The sequence below is a fragment of the Myotis daubentonii genome, chromosome 3 (assembly GCF_963259705.1).
Source record: "Myotis daubentonii chromosome 3, mMyoDau2.1, whole genome shotgun sequence".
Lineage (NCBI taxonomy): Eukaryota > Metazoa > Chordata > Mammalia > Chiroptera > Vespertilionidae > Myotis > Myotis daubentonii.
In genome coordinates this window covers 42,992,149-43,014,002 of record NC_081842.1, presented here as the reverse complement: position 1 = coordinate 43,014,002, position 21,854 = coordinate 42,992,149, and the positions used below count along the sequence as shown (strand labels likewise).

General features: G+C 43.2%; 1 protein-coding gene across 2 annotated transcripts; it reads left to right on the top strand.

The window, feature by feature from the left end:
* Window positions 1–557: 557 nt before the first annotated feature.
* Window positions 558–9,045, top strand: LOC132230164 (HIV Tat-specific factor 1 homolog). 2 transcript variants are annotated; one of them, XM_059687182.1, is made up of 3 exons: window positions 558–821; window positions 1,071–1,115; window positions 5,825–9,044. In XM_059687182.1, exon 3 carries the CDS (start codon window positions 5,864–5,866, stop codon window positions 8,129–8,131), a length of 2,268 nt encoding a protein of 755 aa, XP_059543165.1. In that variant the 5' UTR covers window positions 558–821; window positions 1,071–1,115; window positions 5,825–5,863; the 3' UTR covers window positions 8,132–9,044. The 2 variants fall into 2 exon arrangements, with proteins under 2 accessions (XP_059543165.1, XP_059543166.1); XM_059687183.1 differs by lacking the exon at window positions 1,071–1,115 and having other exon boundaries at window positions 5,825–9,045.
* Window positions 9,046–21,854: the final 12,809 nt, after the last annotated feature.

The window sequence follows — 21,854 nt, the reverse complement described above, 5'->3', positions numbered from 1 at the left end:
CCACAATTTTTTTCTGCCAAGTTATGTGGGTGATAAAAATTACTCTTTCGTGGTATCTTCATTCATTCATTCATTCATTCATTCATGCATGCATGCATGCATTCATGCATTCATTCATGCATGCATTCATGCATTCATTCATTCAGCCTCTCAGCATTTATTGAAACCCTACTCTGTCTCCATCAGGGCACAAATAGGCGTGGATCCAAGAACACTATGCATAAAGTTGAGTGGGTCTGGAGTTAAGCAGCAAGCTTCCCAGGCAGAAGGGACCGTGAGCGCAAAGGTCCGAGGCTCGAGAGGCGCCCACTACCTGGGGAAAGAGGCGGTGGCTGCGGGGGTAACCCGGGGCTGCGGAGTGCGAGACCGTGGGGGGCGGTGCAGGCGAGGCGAGCCAGCGTAGGTGTCCTGCGCAATCCAGGAGCGTTCTCGCGGGGCGGGCGCCCTCTATGCACCTGAGCTGTCTGCGTTCTAGATCCGCGGATCCCGCAAACGTCAGCAAAGGCTGTTCCCTCCCACGCGCGCGTTGCCCGTCGGGATGTGGAGTTCGAAAGGCTGACGTTGCTTCTACGTGGCGGTTGCCGCTGGATCAGCGGGACCAGGGCCTCCTCCCGGTGGGACCGAGGAACCTGTCATTTCTGCCCTCTGCTAGTTAATGATAGCGCGGAGAGAGAACCGTTTCTTAAGGATTTTGGAAAATTTAGCCCGGAGAAGGAACGGCTGAAGGCAACTTGGAAAAAGTGTTCACTTAAAATGAGTGTACATTGTAAAGGAAGGTGTTGACTCTCCGGCAAATCCACAGGCGGAAAGAGAGCAGAAGGGTGATTATTAAATAGCACCTGTGATTTGCCTGTAATGGGTGCGCGCGCATGGGTGGGAACAACCTTTGCAGGGATAGGGGTGGGGATGGGGTGTAGAAGCAGGTTCAATTGTAGAAAAATTTTTAAATGACTCTTGAGACCTTGGAAAATGGTGAGTGGTAAATTCAGGCCTTACTCTGTAGGCAGGTAGCTGATTAGATAAAGGTGTTTTTGTCTGTTTGTTAACATAATATTTTCCCTTTATTTTAGAGCCTAAACGTGCCCCTACTGGGGGGGATTGAATCCGAAACCTGGGTATGTGCCCTAACTGGAATCGAACCCGCGACCCTTCTGTGCACAGGAAGACACCCCGACTACAGGGGCCAGGGCTGATTAGATAAGGTTTTAATGGATGGTCTCAGGGAGAATCTCTCTCAACTTAATTGTTTTGTTTGTTTCAAAACTTAACAATAACAAAGCAAACAAATATGAGCAAATGCCTTTAGTAGACATTTCTTCAAAGATATATAAATGGCCAATAAGCACATGAAAAGATGCTCAACAACACTAAAAATTAGGGTATTGCAAATCAAAACTGCAATGAGATATCACTTCATTAGGATGGCTACTGTAAAAAACAAAACAAAACAGAGAATACCAAGTGTTAGTGAGGATGTGGAGAAATTGGAACCCTTGTGCATTGTTGGTGGCAATGTAAAATGTTACAAGGGCTGTGGAAAACATGTAGGTGTAATTGTAGAAATTTTTTGTATGGTGGTTCTTCAAAATATAAAACATAGACTTGCCATATGATCCAGCAATTCTAGTTCTGGGTGTATACCCAAAATAAGGGAAAACAGGCACTCAGATATGTATTTATTTTAAAATGCATTTTTGTTGATTTTAGAGAGGAAGGGAGGGAGAGATAAAAACATCAATGATGAGTAAAAATCATTGATCGGCTGCCTCCTGCACGCCCCACACTGGGGATTGAGCCTGCAACCTGGGCATGTGCCCTGACCAGGAATTGAACTGTGACCTCCTGGTCAATGTGCAACCATTGAACCACGCCAGCCAGGCTCAAACAGATATTTATATACCCATGCTCATAGCAGCATTATTCACAATAGATAAAACATGGAAGCAACCCAAGTGTTCATTGATAGATGAATGGATAAGCAAAATGTGGTATATACATACAATGGAATATTATCCACCTCAAAAAGGAAGAAAATTCTGATATAAGATATAACATGGATGAAAATTGAGGTTATTATGCTAAGTGAAATAAGCTAGTTACAAAAAGAAAAATATTGTATGATTCCATTTATATGAGGTATGTAGAGTAGTAAGATTCATATAGATAGATTGTAGAACGGTTGTTGCCAGGGGTTTGGGGGGAGGAGGAAATGGGGGTTATTATTTAATGGGTAGAGTTTCAGTTTTGCAACATGAAAAGAGTTATATGGATAGATGGTGGTGATGGTAGCACAATAATGTGAATGTACTGAATGTCACTGAACTGCACACTTAAAAATGGTTAAAATTGTAAACTTTATATTATATATATTTTATCACAATAAAAAAATTGGAAAAAAACTTACTGGAAAGATACTGAAAACCACCAATACATAATGACACCCCCCCCCCCACACACACACACAAACTCTATAATAAAAATCCTTTCCCCTACTTCTCTCATCCTACTCAACCCCTGGAGTTATAACCATCTATCTATACATATAAAAGCCTAATATGCAAATTGTCCCCTTGGGAGTTTGACCGGGAGACTGGGAGTTCAATCGCTCGCTATGATGTGCCCTGACTATCAGGGAAGGAAGACCCTGGCTGGCAGCCAGAAGGCCCTGATTGGCCCTGATTACTGGCTAGGCCTAGGGACCCTACCCATGCAGAAATTTTGTGCACTGGGTGTCTAGTTATTAATAAGTTGGTGGGCATTCTTTCCATTTCCCCCTGAAGTTTATATATTGATATATCTGTATTTATAAATATACTAGAGGCCCAGTGCACGAATTCGTGCACGGGTGGGGTCCCTTGGCCTGGCCTGCAATTGGGGCCGATGGGGGCCAGCTGGCCGGGGGGAAGGACTGCAGGAGGTTGGCTGGCTGTGGGAGGTTGGCTGTGAGAGTGCACTGATCACCAGGGGGCAGCTCCTGTATTGAGCATCTGACCCCTGGTGGTCAGTGTGCATCATAGGTACCAGCCGGTCGTCTGGTCGTAATGGTCACTTAGGCTTTTATATATATATATATAGATTATATGCCTAAATACACATATACCATATACACATATTCAAAATACATATATGTATGCCCAGCTGGCTTGGCAGTGGTTGAGCATTGACCTATGAGCCAGGAGGTCACAGTTCAATTCCTGGTCAGGGCATACTAGTATGCCTGGGTTGCAGGCTTGAGCCCCAGTAAATGACTACAGGAGGCATGCAGGAGGCAACCAGTCGGTGATTCTCATCATCGATATTTCTCTCTCCTTCTCCCTTCCTCTCTGAAATCAATAAAAATGTGTATAAAAAAACAAAAAAGAACCCCCCCCCAATGCATATACAGTATCTACATGTATATTCACACTTATGTCTAGAGACAGTGTACTAGATGATTATATGCTGGTACTCCAGAGCCAGAGTTCCTGAGTTGCATTCCAGGCTCTAGTCATTTACTAGGTGTTTAGCCTTGGGCAAATTATTTAATCTCTATGCCTAGACTTCCTCATCTTTGAAATGGGAGAATAATACCTAACCTTAAAAGATTGTGAGGATTACATAATATGTGAAAAGTTCTTAGAACACTGTTTGACACATTATCAATACAACTTAAGTATTAGCTATTATGATGATGATGCATTTTGTCTGCAACTTATTTTTATTTAATATATAGTGTGATGTAGACAAATCTAGCTTTTTTAATGATTCCATTCTGTAGTATGAATATACCATTATTTATCCAATTATTTCTTTTAAAAAAATATTTTATTGACTTTTTACAGAGAGGAATGGAGAGGGATAGAGAGTTAGAAACATAGATGAGAGAGAAACACCGATCAGCTGCCTCCTGCACACTCCCCACTGGGAATGTGCCTGCAACCAAGGTACATGCCCTTGACCGGAATCGAACCTGGGACCCTTGAGTCCGCAGGCCGACGCTCTATCCGCTGAGCCAGACCGGTTAGGACCAATTATTTCTTAATTAATAAACATAAAATATTTTTGCTATTATACATAATGCTGCAACAAGCATACAAGCATCCTCTTATTGTTCTCTTTATATATCTGCATTTCTTTCTTTTTTTGAATTGATTTTTAGAGAGAGAGGAAGGGAGAGAAAGAACACTGATTTGTTGTTCCACTTATTTATGCATTTATCGGTTGTTTCTTTTTAAAAATACATTTTTATTTCAGAGAAGAAGGGAGAGAGGGGGAGAGAGAGAGAGGGAGAGATAGATAGATAGATAGATAGATAGATAGATAGATAGTGAGCGAGCAATGATGTGAGAGAAACATTTATTGGCTGCCTCCTCCATGCCCCTACTGGGGATTGAGCTTGCAACTGAACATGTGCCCTGACTGGGAATCAAACCATGATCTCCTGGTTCATAGGTCCACGCTCAACCACTGAACCATGCCAGCCAGGCTGATTGATTCTTATAGGTGCCCCGATTGGGGATTGAATCTGCAACCTTGGTGTATCAGGATAAACACTCTAACCAACTGAGCTATCTGGCCAAGGCTTGCATTTATTTCTTAGAATTCCTTTTTAAAGTAGAGTTACTGGTTCCAGTTGAATATAATTCCCATGGCAGGGGACATGCTGTTGAACTCACTGGGAAGTCTGGGGAGGCTTAATTGTTTATGGTGTTATTATTTCATTGCTGCCCATGAAAAATGTGCCATTTTGCCCTTACACCAGCAATGTATGAGAGTGCCTTTCCCCCCATAGCCTCACTTACAGAGTATGTTGTCAACAGTTTGGACTTTCTGCCAGTTTATAGGAAGAAAAAGTGTAGTTTTAATTTGTATTTCTCTTGTTTTGACTGGGATTGAACATCTTCCCATGTTAAAAGACATTTGTATTTCTTTGGTCAACTGTCAGTACTGGTTCTCTTCGTAAATTAATATATCTGCATTAGGTTTCAAAAGGAGTCTTGAATATTAATCAGTCTATGTAAGCTCCATGAAAATCAGGGCTTTCTGTCTGTTTTAGTCACTACTGTATCCCATATGTCATCTGGCAAATGCTCCATAAATATTTGCTGAATGAATGACTGGTTGTTGCTAGTCAGTAAATGTAATGAGAGTCTTATCAACTTTAGACAATAAATAAAAGTAATTAGAGCCCTAGCTGGTTTGGCTCAATGGATAGAGCATTGGCCTGGGAACTGAAGGGTCCCAGGTTCAAATCTGGCAAGGGCACAAGCCTGGATTACAGGCTCGATGCCCAGTAGGGGGCATGCAGGAGGTAGCTGATCAATGATTCTTTCTCATCATTATTGATGTTTCTATCTCTCTCTCCCTCTCCCTTCCTCCCTGAAATCAATAAAAATATATTTTAAATAAAAGTAATTTCAGGCCCTCCCAAGTTGAAGCTCATGTTTTTTGGTTTTTAATTGTGGTGAAATACACATAACAAAATTTATTATCTTAATCATTTTTAAGTGTACAGTTCAGTAGTGTGAAGTACTGGCAACTGCTATCCTACTATCTGTCTCTATGAATCTGACTACTCCAAATACCTCATATAAGTGAAATCATATAATGTTTGTTCTTTTGTTACTAGTTTATTTCACTTTACATGATATCCTCAAGGTTCATCCATTTTGTAGCATATATCAGAATTTCCTTACTTTTTAAGGCTGGATAATATTCCACTATATGTATACTTTATATATTGTTCATTCATTTATTTATCAATGCACACTATTGTGGGTGGTGGGCGGATGGGGGAGCGGCGGGGTCAAGCATGGCAGACCACATTTTCTCTATTCCCCTCTAGCCTCGCGCCTGGACTGTGCCCCTGGGCTAAATCGGCAACATGAGCGGCAACAACTTGGATGAGAAAGATGACTTTGATGAGCAGTTGCGAATGCAAAAGTTGTATGGAGACACTAAGGATGGAGATACCCAGAAAGATCCCAGTAGAGAAACCAATTCTTTCAGGCAGCAGCCAGATGACACCCCCTATGAGTGGGACCTGGATAAGAAGGCTTGGTTCCCCAAGATCACTGAAGATTTCATTGCTACATATCAGGCCAATTATGGCTTTCCTAATGATGGTGTGTCTAGCTCTACTGCAAATGTTCAAGATGTTAGTAGTAGGCCTGCAGAGGAAACTCTGCAAAGAAAATCTTCTGAACCCAGTGATCCCAAAAATAGGGGAGAAAAGAGAAAGGCTGAATTAGGATGGTTTCATGTTGAAGAAGACAGAAATACAAATGTATATGTGTCTGGCTTGCCTTCAGACATTACACTGGATGAATTTATACAGCTCATGTCCAAGTTTGGCATTATTATGAGAGATCCTCAAACAGAAGAATTTAAAGTCAAGCTTTACAAAGATAATCAAGGAAATCTTAAAGGAGATGGGCTTTGCTGTTATTTGAAGAGGGAATCTGTGGATCTTGCATTAAAACTTTTGGATGAAGATGAAATTAGAGGCCACAAATTACATGTCGAGGTGGCAAGGTTTCAACTGAAGGGGGAATATGATGCCTCTAAGAAGAAGAAGAAGTGCAAGGATTACAAGAAAAAGCTATCTCTGCAACAAAAGCAGTTGGATTGGAGACCCGAGAGAAGGGATGGGCCATCCCGAATGCGCCGCGAGCGAGTTGTCATCATCAAAAATATGTTTCATCCCATGGATTTTGAGGATGATCCATTGGTGCTGAATGAGATCAGAGAAGATCTTCGAGTAGAGTGTTCAAAGTTTGGACAAATTAGGAAGCTCCTTCTGTTTGATAGACACCCAGGTGGTGTGGCCTCTGTGTCCTTCAGGGATCCAGAGGAAGCTGATTATTGTATTCAGACCCTTAATGGACGGTGGTTTGGTGGCCGTCAAATCACTGCCCAAGTGTGGGATGGAACTACAGATTACCAGGTGGAGGAGACCGAAAGAGAAAGGGAGGAAAGGTTGAAAGGATGGGAGGCTTTCCTCAATGCTCCTGAGGCCAATAAAGGTCTTGGCTGTTCAAAATCCATCTGTGCTTCAGAAAGGGCAGGGCCTTCTAGAGGAAGACATTTTTCAGAGCACCCTAGCTCATCTAAAATGAAGGCTCAAGAAGCTGCAACTCAAATGGAATCTGAAGAACCTATAGATGAAAAGTTTGAAAAAACCAAGGATGGGGGAGAATTTGAAGAAGATGCTAAAGAAAGTGACCTCAAACGAGAGGCTGAAGAATGCTATCCTCAAAAAGAATCTGAAAGAAGGTATGAGGACGGCTGCCCCCAAAGAGATCGTAGAGACTGCCTTGAAAAAGAGTCTGGAGAAGGTAGTCCCAAAAAAGAGTTGGAAGAAGTTAGTCCTAAAAAAGAGGCTAAAGTGAATGGCCCTGGAAGAGAATCCAAAAAGCGACTGAAAAATGATTTTGAAGAGAATGGCTTTGAAAAGGAGTCTAAAGAAGATGGCCCCAAGAAGGAGTCTGAAGAAGAGAATGCCCCCCAAAAGGAGTTTGAAGAAAATGAGTTGGAAAGAGAACCTGAAGAAGACTGCTCTGAAAAGCTGTTTGAAGATGGCCCTGAAAAAGAATCAGAAGAAAATGGCCCCCAAAAAGAGTTTGATGAGAATGGCTCCGACAAGGAGTTTAATGAAAATGTGCTCGAAAAAGAGCTAGAAGAAAATGACTCTGAAAAATCAGAATTTGAAGATGACAACTCTGAAAAAGTGTTTGATGAGGAGGGCTCTGAGACAGACTTTTACGAAGAATCAGATGAAATGGAAGGAGAAGGAGATACATATGAAAAAGTTTTTGATGAGGAGTCTGATGAAAAAGAGGAGGAAGAAGATGCAGATGAAAAGGAGGAAGGAGATGATGCAGATGAAAAGATGTTTGAATATTCAGATGAAAAGGAAGACGAAGTGGATGCAAAGGAGGATGAAGACGGTATAGATGAAAACATGTTCGAAGATGGTGATGCCAACGAGAAGTTGTTTGTAGAGGATTCCTGTGAGAAGTTGTTCGATGATTCTGATGAGAACGGGACGGTGGGTGGTTTGGGGCATGTTCAGGAAGAAGGGGCCCTGTCCACAGGTAGCAGCTTTATCCTCAGTGGTGATGATGATGATGATGATGATGATGACATTTAATCCCTTAAATTTGCTTTTGAGAGAAATTCCTCCACTACATTTTGCCTATGCTCTAGGGGAATTACTAGTAGTGTTAATGAACATTGCATAGTGACAGGATGCCTTCAGATTAATGCATTGACTTTTTCATTGTTACCCGTAATTAATGATCATAAATATTTGTTAATTGGCTGTTCAGTTAAAGCTTCATAGTCTAATGCAAGTAAACTGGATACTCGTTCTTTGTCAGATTTGTTAAATACATGCAGAATATTTTTTAAAAGTATTCTGGTGAAAGTTTGTGATATTCAAAAATAAAAATAAGTTGTTAATATGCAGAAACTGAAAATTGGACTTGAGTTAAATTGCATTTTATTTTTTTTGCTATTTGCTTTGTTCATATTTAAGTTTAGTTTTTGAAGGATTTGAAAAATCCCATAGGCGTCTCCTTGCTTCCAGCTTAGCTCCTATTTCTCCTCTCTAAATCAGAGCATGTTACTAAATTTATAAGGCAAATAGCACTTTGGAATTTTCCCCTGCCCAGTCCTTGCAAGTTACTTTTATTTGTTTTCCTTTTTACTCTCTTTCCATGAAAATTGACTATTAGATGCACAGGAGGGAACTTCCTGAGGTCCACCTACAGCTTTCATTACTAAAAATACAGAGAAGGAGATTAGAAGTCCACTCTGTGCTGTGTGGCCCCTTTAGAAGTTGATTGGAATTGTGGGGCCTCTCCCCAGAAAAGTGCACACACTGCACAACTTTTTGAATACAGTTTGGAAGGTTTATTGATCGCTTGGAGTTTAAGAATGTCGTCATTCATACTTCAGTTTTGTGTTTTTGTTATAGTATGGTGCCTAGTACTGTGCTAAATTGTGTAGTCCCAATAAAATGTTGGGTCTTTCTTGCTTATGCTTTCCAAATTAATTATTGATGAATTGACTTCTGCTGAAGCATTAAGAAGTTTTTATTATAAATCAGAAGCATTGAAATAAACTGCATTGATGCTTTTTCATTATAAAAACTCCATACCATTGTGAATAATGCTGCTAAGAGCATCCTATCTAATAAAAGAGAAACATGGTAAGTAGCCATACCTCCGCTACCCTTCCCATTGGCTAATCAGGGCGATATGTAAATTAACTGCCAGCCAAGATGGCGACCGGCAGCCAGGCAGCTTGAAGCGAACATGAGGCTTGCTTGCTTCAGTGACGGAGGAAGCCAAAGTTCCCCGCCTACCGCTGCCGGCCTCTGAGCTTGCAGTATGAAACATTGTTACAAATATAGAATCTAAACAAACTCCAGAAACCTGCTTTCAGCCAGCCAGGATCTCAGAGCTGGAGTTGAAACAGTGTTTCAATTATAGAACCCAAACAAATCAGATACCTGCTTTCAGCAGCCGAGGCCTGAGAGCTGGATCCAAGCCTCAGAGCTAAAGCTGGCCCAGAATAAAAAAAAAAAGAAAAAAGGAGCCGTTGGGAGCTTCAGTCACCCGCCAGCCTGAAAACGGCCCTCAGCCCCTCACCCAGACTGGCCAGGCACCCCAGTGGGGACCCCCACCCTGAAGGGGGTGTGACCAGCTGCAAACAGCCCTCATCCCCTCACCCAAGCTGGCCAGGCACCCCAGTGGGGACCCCCACCCTGATCCAGAACACCCTTCAGGGCAAACCAGCCGGCCCCCACCCGTGCACCAGGCCTCTATCCTATATAGTAAAAGGGTAATATGCCTCCCAGCACCAGGATCAGCATGACAGGGGGCAGCGCACAAACCCCCTGATCACCCTGCAGCTCTGTGTGTGACAGGGGGCGGGGCCACAACCTCCCTATCCGCTCTGCTCTGTTCGTGACAGGGGAAGGCGCCCCAACCTACTGATCAGCCCTGCTCTGTGCCTGATAGGGGGGAGTTCCCCAACCCCCTGATTGCCCTGCGGCTCTGTGTGTGACAGGGTGCGGCACCCCAACCCCCTGATCGGCCCTGCTCTGTGCATGACAGGGTATGGAGCCCCAACCCCCCTGATGGGCCCTGCTCTGTGCGTGACAGGGGGTGGCGCCATAACCTCCCCATCAACCCTGCCTTGAGTGTGACAGGGGGCGGTACCCCAACCCCCCAATCGGCCCTACCCTGAGCATGACTGAGGGTGGCATCACAACCTCCTGATCCGCCCTGCTCTGTGCATGACAGGGGGCGGTGCCCCAACTCCCCAGTCGGCCCTGCTCTGAGCCCGAACAGGGGCTGCACCTAGGGATTGGGCCTGGTGATTGCATGCATCAAACAGATGGATCAAAGCACTTTGAACGTAAATCTTAGAGCCTTTTGTGCTTCTCAGCTGGGCTCACTTGCTGCTGAGTGATCAGAGTTGATTATTGCCATGAGTGTTGTTTATTTTTTTAGTTACTTTTGGGCCTGGAGTTGTTCTGAAAGTTGAAGGTTCTTAGTACACTATGGGGTTTTATATAGCTGAGGTTTTTAGTGTTCATGTCCTAGCTTTCTAGGAAATATCAGAAGGACTCTGAGCTCTCCTTTCTGTGTTTTTCTTTTTCTCTGGAATCTTCACTATCACTTCCAATGCTATGCCTGGTCTTCGTAGATACAACAATCCTCTTTGTTTTCAGACTGAGAATTGATGAAAAATTACCCTTTAAAATTAATAGTTCAGTTAAAACAGGTTGATTATTCCGAAGAAACTTTACTCAAAAACTTAAGGGAAGAGAAGAAAGGGGGAAAAAAGTCAAAGACACATAATGCAGTAATACTTTGGCTGGGCCTTGTTTAGATGCTGGAGGGTGGCTTGCAGAGTTAGACAACATCACCCTCTAGAGGGCATTCCTATGCTGTGCACCAACTTGCTCAACAATTGTCTTAGACCAGCGGTTCTCAGCCTGTGGGTCGCAACCCCTTTGTGGATCCAACAACCCCTTCACAGAGGTCGCCTAAGACCATCGGAAAACACATATATAATTACATATTGTTTTTGTGAGTAATCACTATGCTTTAATTATGTTCAATTTGTAACAATGAAATTGGGGGTCCCCACAACAGGAGGAACAGTATTAAAGGGTCGCGGCATTAGGAAGGTTGAGAACCACTGTCTTAGACTGTTCAGGTACTTTTTGATAGAGTGTTCCAAAGCTGTGAAGTAGACCAGCCACATCCACAGTGTATATGGAGCCTCGTTGGAAGGAATTTGCCCCGGATAGTCTGAGATCCAGACGTACACCGGCTGGCCTTCTTAAAGAGAGCCTGAGCTTCATGGGTGGGGCTGGACTGGAGAGCCAGTACGGTTCCTGAGATAGCATTGCCAAGAGAAAAAAAAGTATCAGCCTGAACATCAGGGTTTTCAATCCAGATGGAGTAGGGGTTGTAGGATCAGTATGACACTGTGCCTTGGCCTACTCTTTATCCAGCCCCCCCAAGGAACACGTGTGCTCCAGGAGCAGGAGGGCTGTGTATGAAGGAGGGGAAGTAGTTAGGATGACGAACTATTTGCTCAGGATTATCCCAGAAGACAATGCAGTTTGAGAAATGAAAGTCCTGCATCCTGAACTCTTGCAAACTGGAATGGTTGGTCACCATACAAGAAAGTCACTAGGTGCCAAGAGTTATGTTGTGGAGCTCCCTCCTAAAGAGTTGACCAGCAGAAATAACCAGTTTCTCCAATGGTGGCCAGAGGATGTTAGCAACACGGTGGAACTTACTGCTGGCAGAACTGCAAATCAGCAAAGACACACATGCACACACACACACACACACACACACACACACATCAGCCTGCAGACTAAAGGGTCATGGGTTCGAGTCCAGTCAAGGATACATACCTTGGTTGTGAGCTTGATCGCCAGTAGGGGGTGTACAGGAGGCAGCCAAATTGATTATTCTCTCTCACATTGATGTTTCTATCTCTCTCTCCCTCTCCTTTCCTCTCTCTGAAATCCATAAAAACATATAAAAAAGAAAAAAATGATAAAAAAATATACAAATTAATGTTCTTTAAAAAAATAAATAAAAGAACCAGCTACAGAGACAACATATATTACCTAAAGGGGAATACAAATTAGATGGACTTCACTAGAGCTAATATGGAATCCAGAAGATAATGGCATAAAATCTTCAAAGAGTTGAGAGAAAATATTTGCAACCTAGCCCTGTCTTCCCAGAGAAATTATCTTTCAAGTACATAGGTGAAGTAAATATATTTTGAGATTTAAAAATGGAGACAATTGGTCACCCAAAGACTTTTACTAATGAGACTTCTAAATTTATACTGTCCAGTGCAGTAGCCACTAATCATATATGATACTATTAAAATTAAAATTATTTACAAGGAAATATTCAATCACATTTGCCACATTTCAAGTATTCAGTAATCACATGTGATTAGTGGCTAGTACATTGGACAGTGTAGATATAGACTATTCCCACCACTTTCAACAGCATTTTAAATGGCACTACCACAAAAGAGATACCATAAGTAGAAGAACATTCTAGAACAATGGTCTGAGGTGCTAAGTGGAAGGTCTAGTAACGAAAATTGTAAATGTGTGAGTAAATCTAAATAAATATTGATGATATAAAATAATATCAAAGTCTAAATTGGGGAGTTAAAAAAGAAACTGCTAAACTACTTATACAGTATGTCAGAAAGGAAATGAGTAGAATTAAATTCTAAGATCTTTTTAGTATTCACATAAAGACTGAACCAAAAAATAAAATTCAAGAATATACTATTTACAAGGGACACACCTACAATATAAGGACTCATAAAAGCTTGAAGTAAAAAGATGGAAAAAGGTGCATCAGGCAAATGCTTTTCAAGACAAATCTGCGGTAAGCTTTACTAGAAATCGAAATGGTCACTTTATAATGACGAAGCTTTTCTTCACCAGGAAGTTAAAATGTTTCTAATTCTCCGTACCCAGAAAATGAAGCTTCAAAACATATGAAGTGATGCCCTAACTGGTTTGGCTCAGTGGATAGAGCATCTGCCTGCGGACTGAAGGGTCCCAGGTTCAATTCCGGTCAAGGGCATGTACTTTGGTTGCGGGCACATCCCCAGTGGGGAGGGTGCAGGAGGCAGCTGATCGATGTTTCTAACTCTCTATTCCTCTCCCTTCCTCTCTGTAAAAAATCAATAAAATATATTTAAAAAAACAAAACAAAAAAACCAAAACATATGGAGTGAAAATTGACAAGGCTAGGACAAGCTTGCCCTTGCCCAGGACAGCTTAATGGGGCTGCTAGAGCAACAGATGCAGCAAAATCACCCTCTGAAGGGAGGGACCAGCGGCCCCTCGCTTGCCCACGGCAGAGCGGCAGAGCGGGGATAAGGACAGGCCGTGGTGAGGGCAGCTACCATCCAGTGTTCCAGGATCATTGGTGCAGTCACCAGCTATTTATTGAGTACCTGTGGTGTGACAGGCGCTGGGGGAGATTGGAGATGAATCTGAAATGAAAAGAAGGGACGATTCACTGATTCTCTTTGACCAATTTGAGACTGAAATGCAAAATTACCCACATTTATAAATACGTATGACACATATTCGGTATGTATGTGTGTATGTGGGAATACATGAGGGACTTAGAGGATATTCTGGACCCTGGAGAAACAAATTTGCACAATGGCCTGGCGAGTTGAGGTCACTTTTTACAGGGAAATAGAAGGAACTGAGAACCCGGTTTCCTACCTGCCAAGTAAGTGGATCCAGTCGCAGGAATGCGGAGTGTCCTCGTGCCAGTATTATGAGGAGCCCACACCGTTTTAAGGGAGAGGAGGGCTTTCCAGGAGAGAACAGCTGCCGAGGTTGCAGTGCCACGGGTTCCATGAGAGGCCGCTTGGGAGAGGGTTTGGACGAGCCGAGGCTTCCCGGCCGGCCTCTGCCCTCATGCCACCCCCTCGGCCCCAGGGCGGCGGGGAGGCCCAGCAGACCCACTAGTCCAGCGTCAAGACACTTCTGGAATCAAAACGAGCCCGTTCTGATGTCTGGCAACCGCGTCGTGTTTCTGTTTCCCCCGAACTCGCACAACACAGTCATCACTGCGCACGCAACCGGTGGGCCTTTTCCCGTTGCCTTTTGCATGGAAAGCTCTGTGTCTGGAGCCTTTTGCATCTGGGTGGTCGCACCTCCACACTATGTGCAGTTTGTCCCTCGGGTGTAGAAAGTTCCCCTGCGATAGACTCTCATTTGGTCATTTTGAGCCTGTGAAAGATTTCTAAGCAGCGACTGCGCCGTTAGCAGCCCCTGGGAAGGTGTTCCCTGCTGGCAGCTGTGTCCTGTTCTGCGTTTAACTTACAGCATTAAGTGCCTCCTCACAGGGAGAGAAGCGGGCTGCGCGTGTCACCTACAGCATTTCTAAAGAGGTACATTCTTCCACGTGGAATCAAGGAGTTTTTTGTGGTTTTTTAGGTCTCCACTCTTGCTATCACAGTTTCCCCGTTAAGTGACTTCTTCTTTTATTTATTTATTTATTTTCTCTAGTGACACCATCAACCGTTCCTTTCCAAATCTGAGCTGTGCTAGGATTTGAACTAAAGAGCCATATGTGGGATGTTGACACGTGTAAGAAGCACTTTTTTCAGAATGTTGTCCTTTTTAAGAAAAAAATTCTCAAAATACCAGATTTCATTCCAAAAATAAAGAGAATGAAACCACACATGAAGTGTAGATTGTAGCTCGGAGCTTCTTTTTTTTCCTAATTCTGTAAGACGGCTCCCAAAGCCATCTTAATTAATCCCATGTGAGATTAATGCTACGTAAATGACTATATGAAATCTGCAACAAACACCAGGGAAAGTGTAGAGACGGGGGCAGTGGACCAAAGAATGAGCCGGAAGGCATCACCGTTCCTCTAGTGGTTCTCAATCTTCCTAATACAGTTCCTCATGTTGTGGTGACCCCCAACCATAAAATTATTTTCGTTGCTACTTCATAACTGTAATTTTGCTACTGTTATAAATCGTAATGTAAATATCTGATATGCAGGATGTATTTTCATTGTTACAAATTGAACATAATTAAAGCATAGTGATTAATCACAAAAACGATATGTAATTATATATGTGTTTTCCGATGGTCTTAGGGGACCCCTGTGAAAGGGTCGTTCGACCCCCAAAGGGGTCATGACCCACAGGTTGGAGGCCCACAGGTTGAGAACCGCTGCTCTAGGCCTTCCTACGAGAACAGTCCGTGCATCGCAAGGACCGACCGAGTTCCAGGTGGTCGAAAGCACTGTCTTCTGATTGCGAGGCTTGTCCCATCGTGCCCCTGCGCTGGGAGGAGATGGCCAGGGTGCTGGACAGCATGGACACTGGAGTCCACGCAGCCTCCGCCGGGGTTTCTTGATCTGGAGGTCAAAGAGGAAGTAGAGAACTGCCGGCCTCGCTTCGAGTGCAGCTACCGGGACACACGTGTGCCCATGTGCTCGCCCTGTGTATTTATACTGTACATGTAGAGTCTAGATTTATATACTGCAATGTACAAATATATTTTCCTTATTTAAAAGACCATGAAATTCCAAGTAGATAAAACGTAGCCTCATTTATTTAATGCCACTTGAAATGTTTTAAACTTGTTTCCTGGTGGACAGCTGGGTCATGCCTTTAGCTGCTCGCATGCTTGTCTCTCTGCATCTCCATCGTCTGTCTCTTTACCTTTTGGTTAAACTAATAAACTGGTTGGGAATTGGTTGGCATGTGCTGCCGGCCCCAGAAAGAAAAATAAAAAATTGACAAGGCTAGAAGAAACAATGGACAAATCCACCACCATAACAAGACATTTTAAATGTATTTCTCTCAGTATTTGATAGACCAAATAGATAAATGAAAAGGGATGCAGAAGACAGGTATCATAATTAACCATATTGACCTCATGGATATATGTATAGAACACTGCACACAATAATTAGATAACACACATTATTTCCAAATGGCTGTGCAATGTCTATAAACATTAACCATACAAAACACAAATCTCAACTGATTTCAAGAAACTGGTATCATATAGACGCTTTCCATGAAAAGTATGGTCCATAGAGCAGCAGCAGCAGCACATGAAAGCCTGTTAGAAATGTAGAGGCCCAAGCCCCACTCCAGACCTCTTGAGCCAGAATCTGCAATTTGACAAGATGCCCAGGGGATCCATGTGCACATTAAGTTTGACATGCATTAGCACAAAGCATGTTTTTTAACCATAGTGTGATTAAGTTGGAAATAAATAAAAATAATTAAGAAAACTCCATATTTAAAAAAACATTTTTATTGACTTTAGAGAGAAAGGGAGAGAGAGAGATAAAAACATCAATGATGAGAGAATCATTGATCAGCTGTCTCCTGCACACCCCACACTGGGGATCAATCCCACAACCCAAGCATGTGCCCTGATTGGGAATCAAACCGTGACCTGGTTCAACCACTGAGCTATGCTGGCTGGGCAGAAAACTCCATATTTTTTGAAATTAAAAACATACTCTTCAAATTTTGAAAATTTAAATTACAGTTGACACAATATTATATTAATTGCAGTTGTACAACATAGTGATTAGGCATTTATATAATTTATTAAATGATCACTCTGATAAGTCTACTTTGGCACCTGTAAACTTGGAATAATGTTAATATCCACCGTATAGAATTGTTGGGAGGATCAGATGCGCTAACAAATGTAATGGACTTTGCATATGGAAAGTACTCAGTAAATGATGGCTATTTATTATCAAAATAATTTTTCTATGTCCAAACCAAGGAAAAGCCTCAACTAACAACCTTTATTATAACTGTAAAAGCCACCACATATTTATTTTACTGCAGGCCCATTAATTCTCAAACAAGCAGGGTTCTTGTTCCACAAGGACAAATGGAAAAACAGCTCATCAACTCATTAACTTCAATGTAGGTCAATGATGGGAATTACAGGTGCATGTTAGTTGATACATGTTCTTTCTTTTCTTTGCAACTTTCATATTTCTTTTTTAAATCATCTTTAAATTTTATTTTATTTTACTTTCATATTTTTTTTTCATGTAATTTAGCTTTTTAATAAAGACATGTCACTAAGTCTATGAATGTAATTTTATTTATAGACTAGAGGCCTGGTGCACGAATTCTTGCACCAGTGTGGTCCCTCGGCTTGGCCTGTGGGATCTGGCCGAAACCGGCTCTCAACATCCCCTGAGGGGTCCCAGATTGTGAGAGGGTGCAGCCAGGCTGAGGGGCCCCACTGGCACTGGTGCACGATCGGGGCCGGGGAGGGATGCGGGAGGTTGGCCAGTCAGGGAGGGACCACAGGAGGGCTCCAGGGCATGTCTGGCCCTTTTCGCTTAGTCTGGATCAGCCAGACGACAGCAGCAAGCTAATCTACCGGTTGGAGCATCTGCCCCCTGGTGGTCAGTGCACATCATAGCAAGTGGTTGAGTGGCCTTAGTATATCATTGCCATATTATGCTTTGATTGGTTGAATGGACCACTGGAGGACCAGACACTTAGCATATTAGGCTTTTATTATATAGGATTTTTATAAGGCTACTAGAGGCCCGGCGCATGAAAATTCATGCACTGGAGGGGGCATCCCTCAGCCTGGCCTGCTCACAGTCCAGGAGCCCTCAGGGGCAGGAGGTGACCTGGCCATCAGGGGAAGGTGACACCCCCATCACACTTCTGCTGCTGCCACTGCTGGCAGCGCAAGCCTTGGCTGGCCCTGGTTACCTGAGCCTTGGGTGGTCCTGGGTAGCTGGGCAGCCACTACCCAAGGCTTGCCTGTGCGTTGGGCCCGCTCTGGGCGTTTGGCTAGCTGACATCCAAGGCTTGCCTGCACCTCGGGCCGGGCCTGGGCGGCTGGCCATCCGACATCTGAGGCTTGCCTGCGCATCAAGCCGGCCCCGGGCAGTTGGGCAGCTGCCATCTGAGGCTTGCCTGCGCCTTGGGGGTTGGCTGAGCAGCTGCCATCCGAGGCTGGCCTGCGCCTTGGGCTGGCCCTGGGGGGTTGAGGGGCTGAGGGTGGGGCCAGCTGCACCATGCGCCTGCTGTATCCCCGCCCCCTGGTGGGGCTGAAAGGACTGGGGGACTCCGGTGGGGCAGGGGGGACTGGGCACCACCATCTTGTGGCTATGGGTGCTGCCATCTTTGTGACAGTGTGATGGTCAATTTGCATATTCCATCTTTATTAGATAGGATTTCATAGAAATAATTTTACAAATTAGAAAAAAATCTAACAATGTGTCCAAATTTTAGTTAGGAATCTATGGATAAGGTAGGTACACTATGCGTAGTCTGCTGGTTTGCACAAATCCTAGGGTCACTGAGAAGCCTGAGTAGGGCTCCCACTAGAGGGCAGTAAAGGCCCCCTGAAGGGCTGACAAATCCAAGCCCTTTCTTTAGGACTTTGCTTCAGCTTTTACTTATTACTAAGAACATGCTAATTCAGGATTGCTAAAATGAGGCATTGGTAAACTAAAATTTGCTCATTATCAAAGTGTCCTCAAGATTCAAATTTGGCATTCCACTGAGATCCTGCAGCCTCTGGGAAAGTTGCAAACTCTTTCCTGCAGGAGACACGGGGGCTGTTGGAATTCTTTCAGTTTCCAGGGCTTTCGTTATTAGTGCAACAACAGCATTGACCTGAGGTGCTCTTCATGCTTTTTAGTAATAAACTGTTAGCTATGTTCCATTATCCATCATCTATTCAATGTCACATGGATTGTTTGATTCCTTCTTTAGGGTGTTCTGATCTATACTTTCATCAAGGTAGTTTCGCTTTGTGCTTAGGTCTCTATTTCTTATTATTAAACTTGTGTACAAATTCTCTCAAAACCTGCTTGTACAGTGACATTACATTGAGAGTACAAGCTAGTTAAGTAACTTGTAATAAAAATATTACTTATTTAAAGTTTTTGGGCATTGTTTTATAACTTTTAAAAAAATACATTTTATTGATTTTTTTACAGAGGGTGAGGAATAGAGAGTTAGAAACATCAATGAGAGAGAAACATTGATCAGCTACCTCCTGCACACTCCCTACTAGGTGTGTGCCCAAAACCAAGGTACATGCCCTTGATTGGATTCAATCCCGGGACCCTTGAGTCCATAGGCTGACGCTCTATCCACTGAGCCAAACCAGTTAGAGCTTTTGCTTTATAATTTAAAAAACACCTATAAACTCATATTCTCTTATATAGTATCTAGTAAGTGAATCTATATGTAATTCTAGCAATGTTTGTTCCAACTTTTCTTTTTTTCCTTATCAATTCTATATTATCACCAGTTCTTTTTTGAGTGAGGCAGTATGCATGGATTAGTAAAATAGATTCTGTTTGAAAGGTACTGTTCTAAATGCTTTGAGTGGATTATAAAAGCTTACCCTCACAATTCTTAAATATTAAACCACAGAAACAAAGGAACCAACGTGGACTCTCCCTCCAGTTTCTCACCTCACTCACCCAAAGACCTGGCTACCCAGATCGCTTCCATAAGTTTAGCGCCTGTTATGCTTCATCCCAACCTCCCAGTATGGCATATCTCATCCTTGTCTCACTCATTTTTATTTTACTTTTTGTCATTCATTTCTGGGCTGACACAAATGTCACTTTCTCAGAGAGGTTTTCCTGGAACATGCTGTTAATCTATGTGTCATTTTTCTGTTCTATTACCCTCTTTTATTGTCTTCAGAACAATTAAAGTATATGAAATCATCTTATTTAGTTTGTGACTTTAGAAAATCAGTCCCCTCCTATCTGTCTTATTCATTGACATTTCCCCAAGTTAGTGGTTGCCATGGTGCAATCTTGTGAGTCAAGCCTCAGTCAGGAGAGGGCTGGACCGAAGCGCCGGGCAGGCTGAAGCTCCCGCTGCTGGCTCTAAAATAAGCGTGCGCCAGAGCCCAAGGTCTGTTTGATGCCCGAAGTAGTAGCACTACCAGCCCTGCTGTGTCCTCCCCTCCTCAGAAGCAGGGATGCCTCAGCCTTCCATGCACAGTTCAGTTTCTCCATTCTTTTTTTTTTTTTTAATATTTTTAATTGATTTTTTACAGAGAGGAAGGGAGAGGGATAGAGAGTTAGAAACATCAATTAGAGAGAAACATCGACCAGCTGCCTCCTGCACACCTCCTACTGGGGATGTGCCTGCAACCAAGGTACATGCCCTTGACCAGAATCGAACCTGGGACCTTTCAGTCGGCAGGCCGACGCTCTATCCACTGAGCCAAACCGGTTTGGCAAGCCTCTCCATTCTTATCACTGAAGGTCAAGGTGATGGTGGTGAAGTGCCCTTCTGGCCAAGATTAGAACCTCCTGCGACGCCAGAAGCAGACAAAGGTGGGAAGTCTTACCTGGAAGATGGCAATGTCACCTGGGAATTCACTGATCTGGTCCACGCTGTATTCATCAAATTTGGGATCTCCACATGTCCCTTGTACTGCATGACTTAGAGGTACCGGTCCAGTTTAGTGTGATACTCCACTCTTAAAAGAAGATACGTTTGCCTTTGCGATTGCTAATGGATGCCTCTCCATCAAGTTTGTTCACTTCTGTCACCTCACACTTGCCTTCCTCATTTTGCACCTGCACTGCCAGGAACAGTGTTTTCATCTAATCTGTGGGCCAATTTGAAGCATCCCGCTCTGCCCAGTGCCAGTTGTTGACATTGGTGCCGTCTGCCCGCTCCTCCATGATCACCCCACTTGGCCATCGGCTTTCCAATCACGACGTTACCAGGTTCTGAGCAGCCCCAGCAACCACCTCAGTTCTGCCTGGCCGAGCGCCCGGCAGTGCCTAGAAATTACCAGAAGCGGCCACAGAACCCTCTGGCTTGCTTTTCCCTCCACCCCTGCACCCGCCATTAATCTACTTTCTTCTTCTTCTTCTTTTTTTATTGTTTGAAGTATTACAAGTAGCAGTACATATGTCTCCTTTTTTTTTCTTTACTGGAAAGCATTATGCTAATCTACTTTTTGTACCTAAAATTAGCATATTCTGAACATTTGGTATAAGTGGGATTATATAATATGTAGTTTTTTGTGACTAAATTTTCTCTTTTTTTCATGTTTTCAAGGTTCACCCATGTTGTAGCATGTATCAATGCTTTATTTCTTTTAATGGCCGAAAAATATCCCATTACATGGATAGATAACATTTTATTTCCATTTATCAGTTAATAGATATTTGCTTTGTTTCTACTTTTTTTTTTTAGCTATTATGAATAATGCTGCTATGAACATTTGAGTACAAATTTTTGTATGAGCATATGTTTTTATTTCTCTTGAATTTATATGTAGGAATGGCATTGCTAGGTCATATAGTAACTCTATGTTCAACACTTGAGGAGCTACCAAACTGTTTTCTAAAGTATCAGCACAATTCTCCATTCTTTTGGGAGGTGGTATTTCTTTTTTTTAAAATACATTTTTGTTGATTTCAGAGAGGAAGGTAGAGGGAGAGAGAGATAGAAACATCAATGATGAGAGAGAATCATCAGTTGGCTGCCTCCTGCATGCTCCCCACTAGGGATTGAGTCCCCAACCTGGGGCATGTGCCTTTGACCAGAATAGAACCTGGGACCCTTCAGTTACCCGGCTGGCGTTCTATCTGCTAAGTCAAACTGGCTAGGGCTGGGAGTGGTATTTCTTGTTTCTGGGAGAGCAGCAGTGATTCTACTAGTATTTAAGCCCAGAGAGGGCTGGAGTAGAGACTGCGTGTGCAGAAGAGCAGGTTCTGAGGTGGTCAATGAGGCTGAGGGTTCTCTGGTACATTAGATATCAGCTC

Excerpts from the sequence above, each read along its gene's own strand:
- LOC132230164 (XM_059687183.1), top strand. The coding sequence starts at position 5,864 with ATGAGCGGCAACAACTTGGATGAGAAAGATGACTTTGATGAGCAGTTG.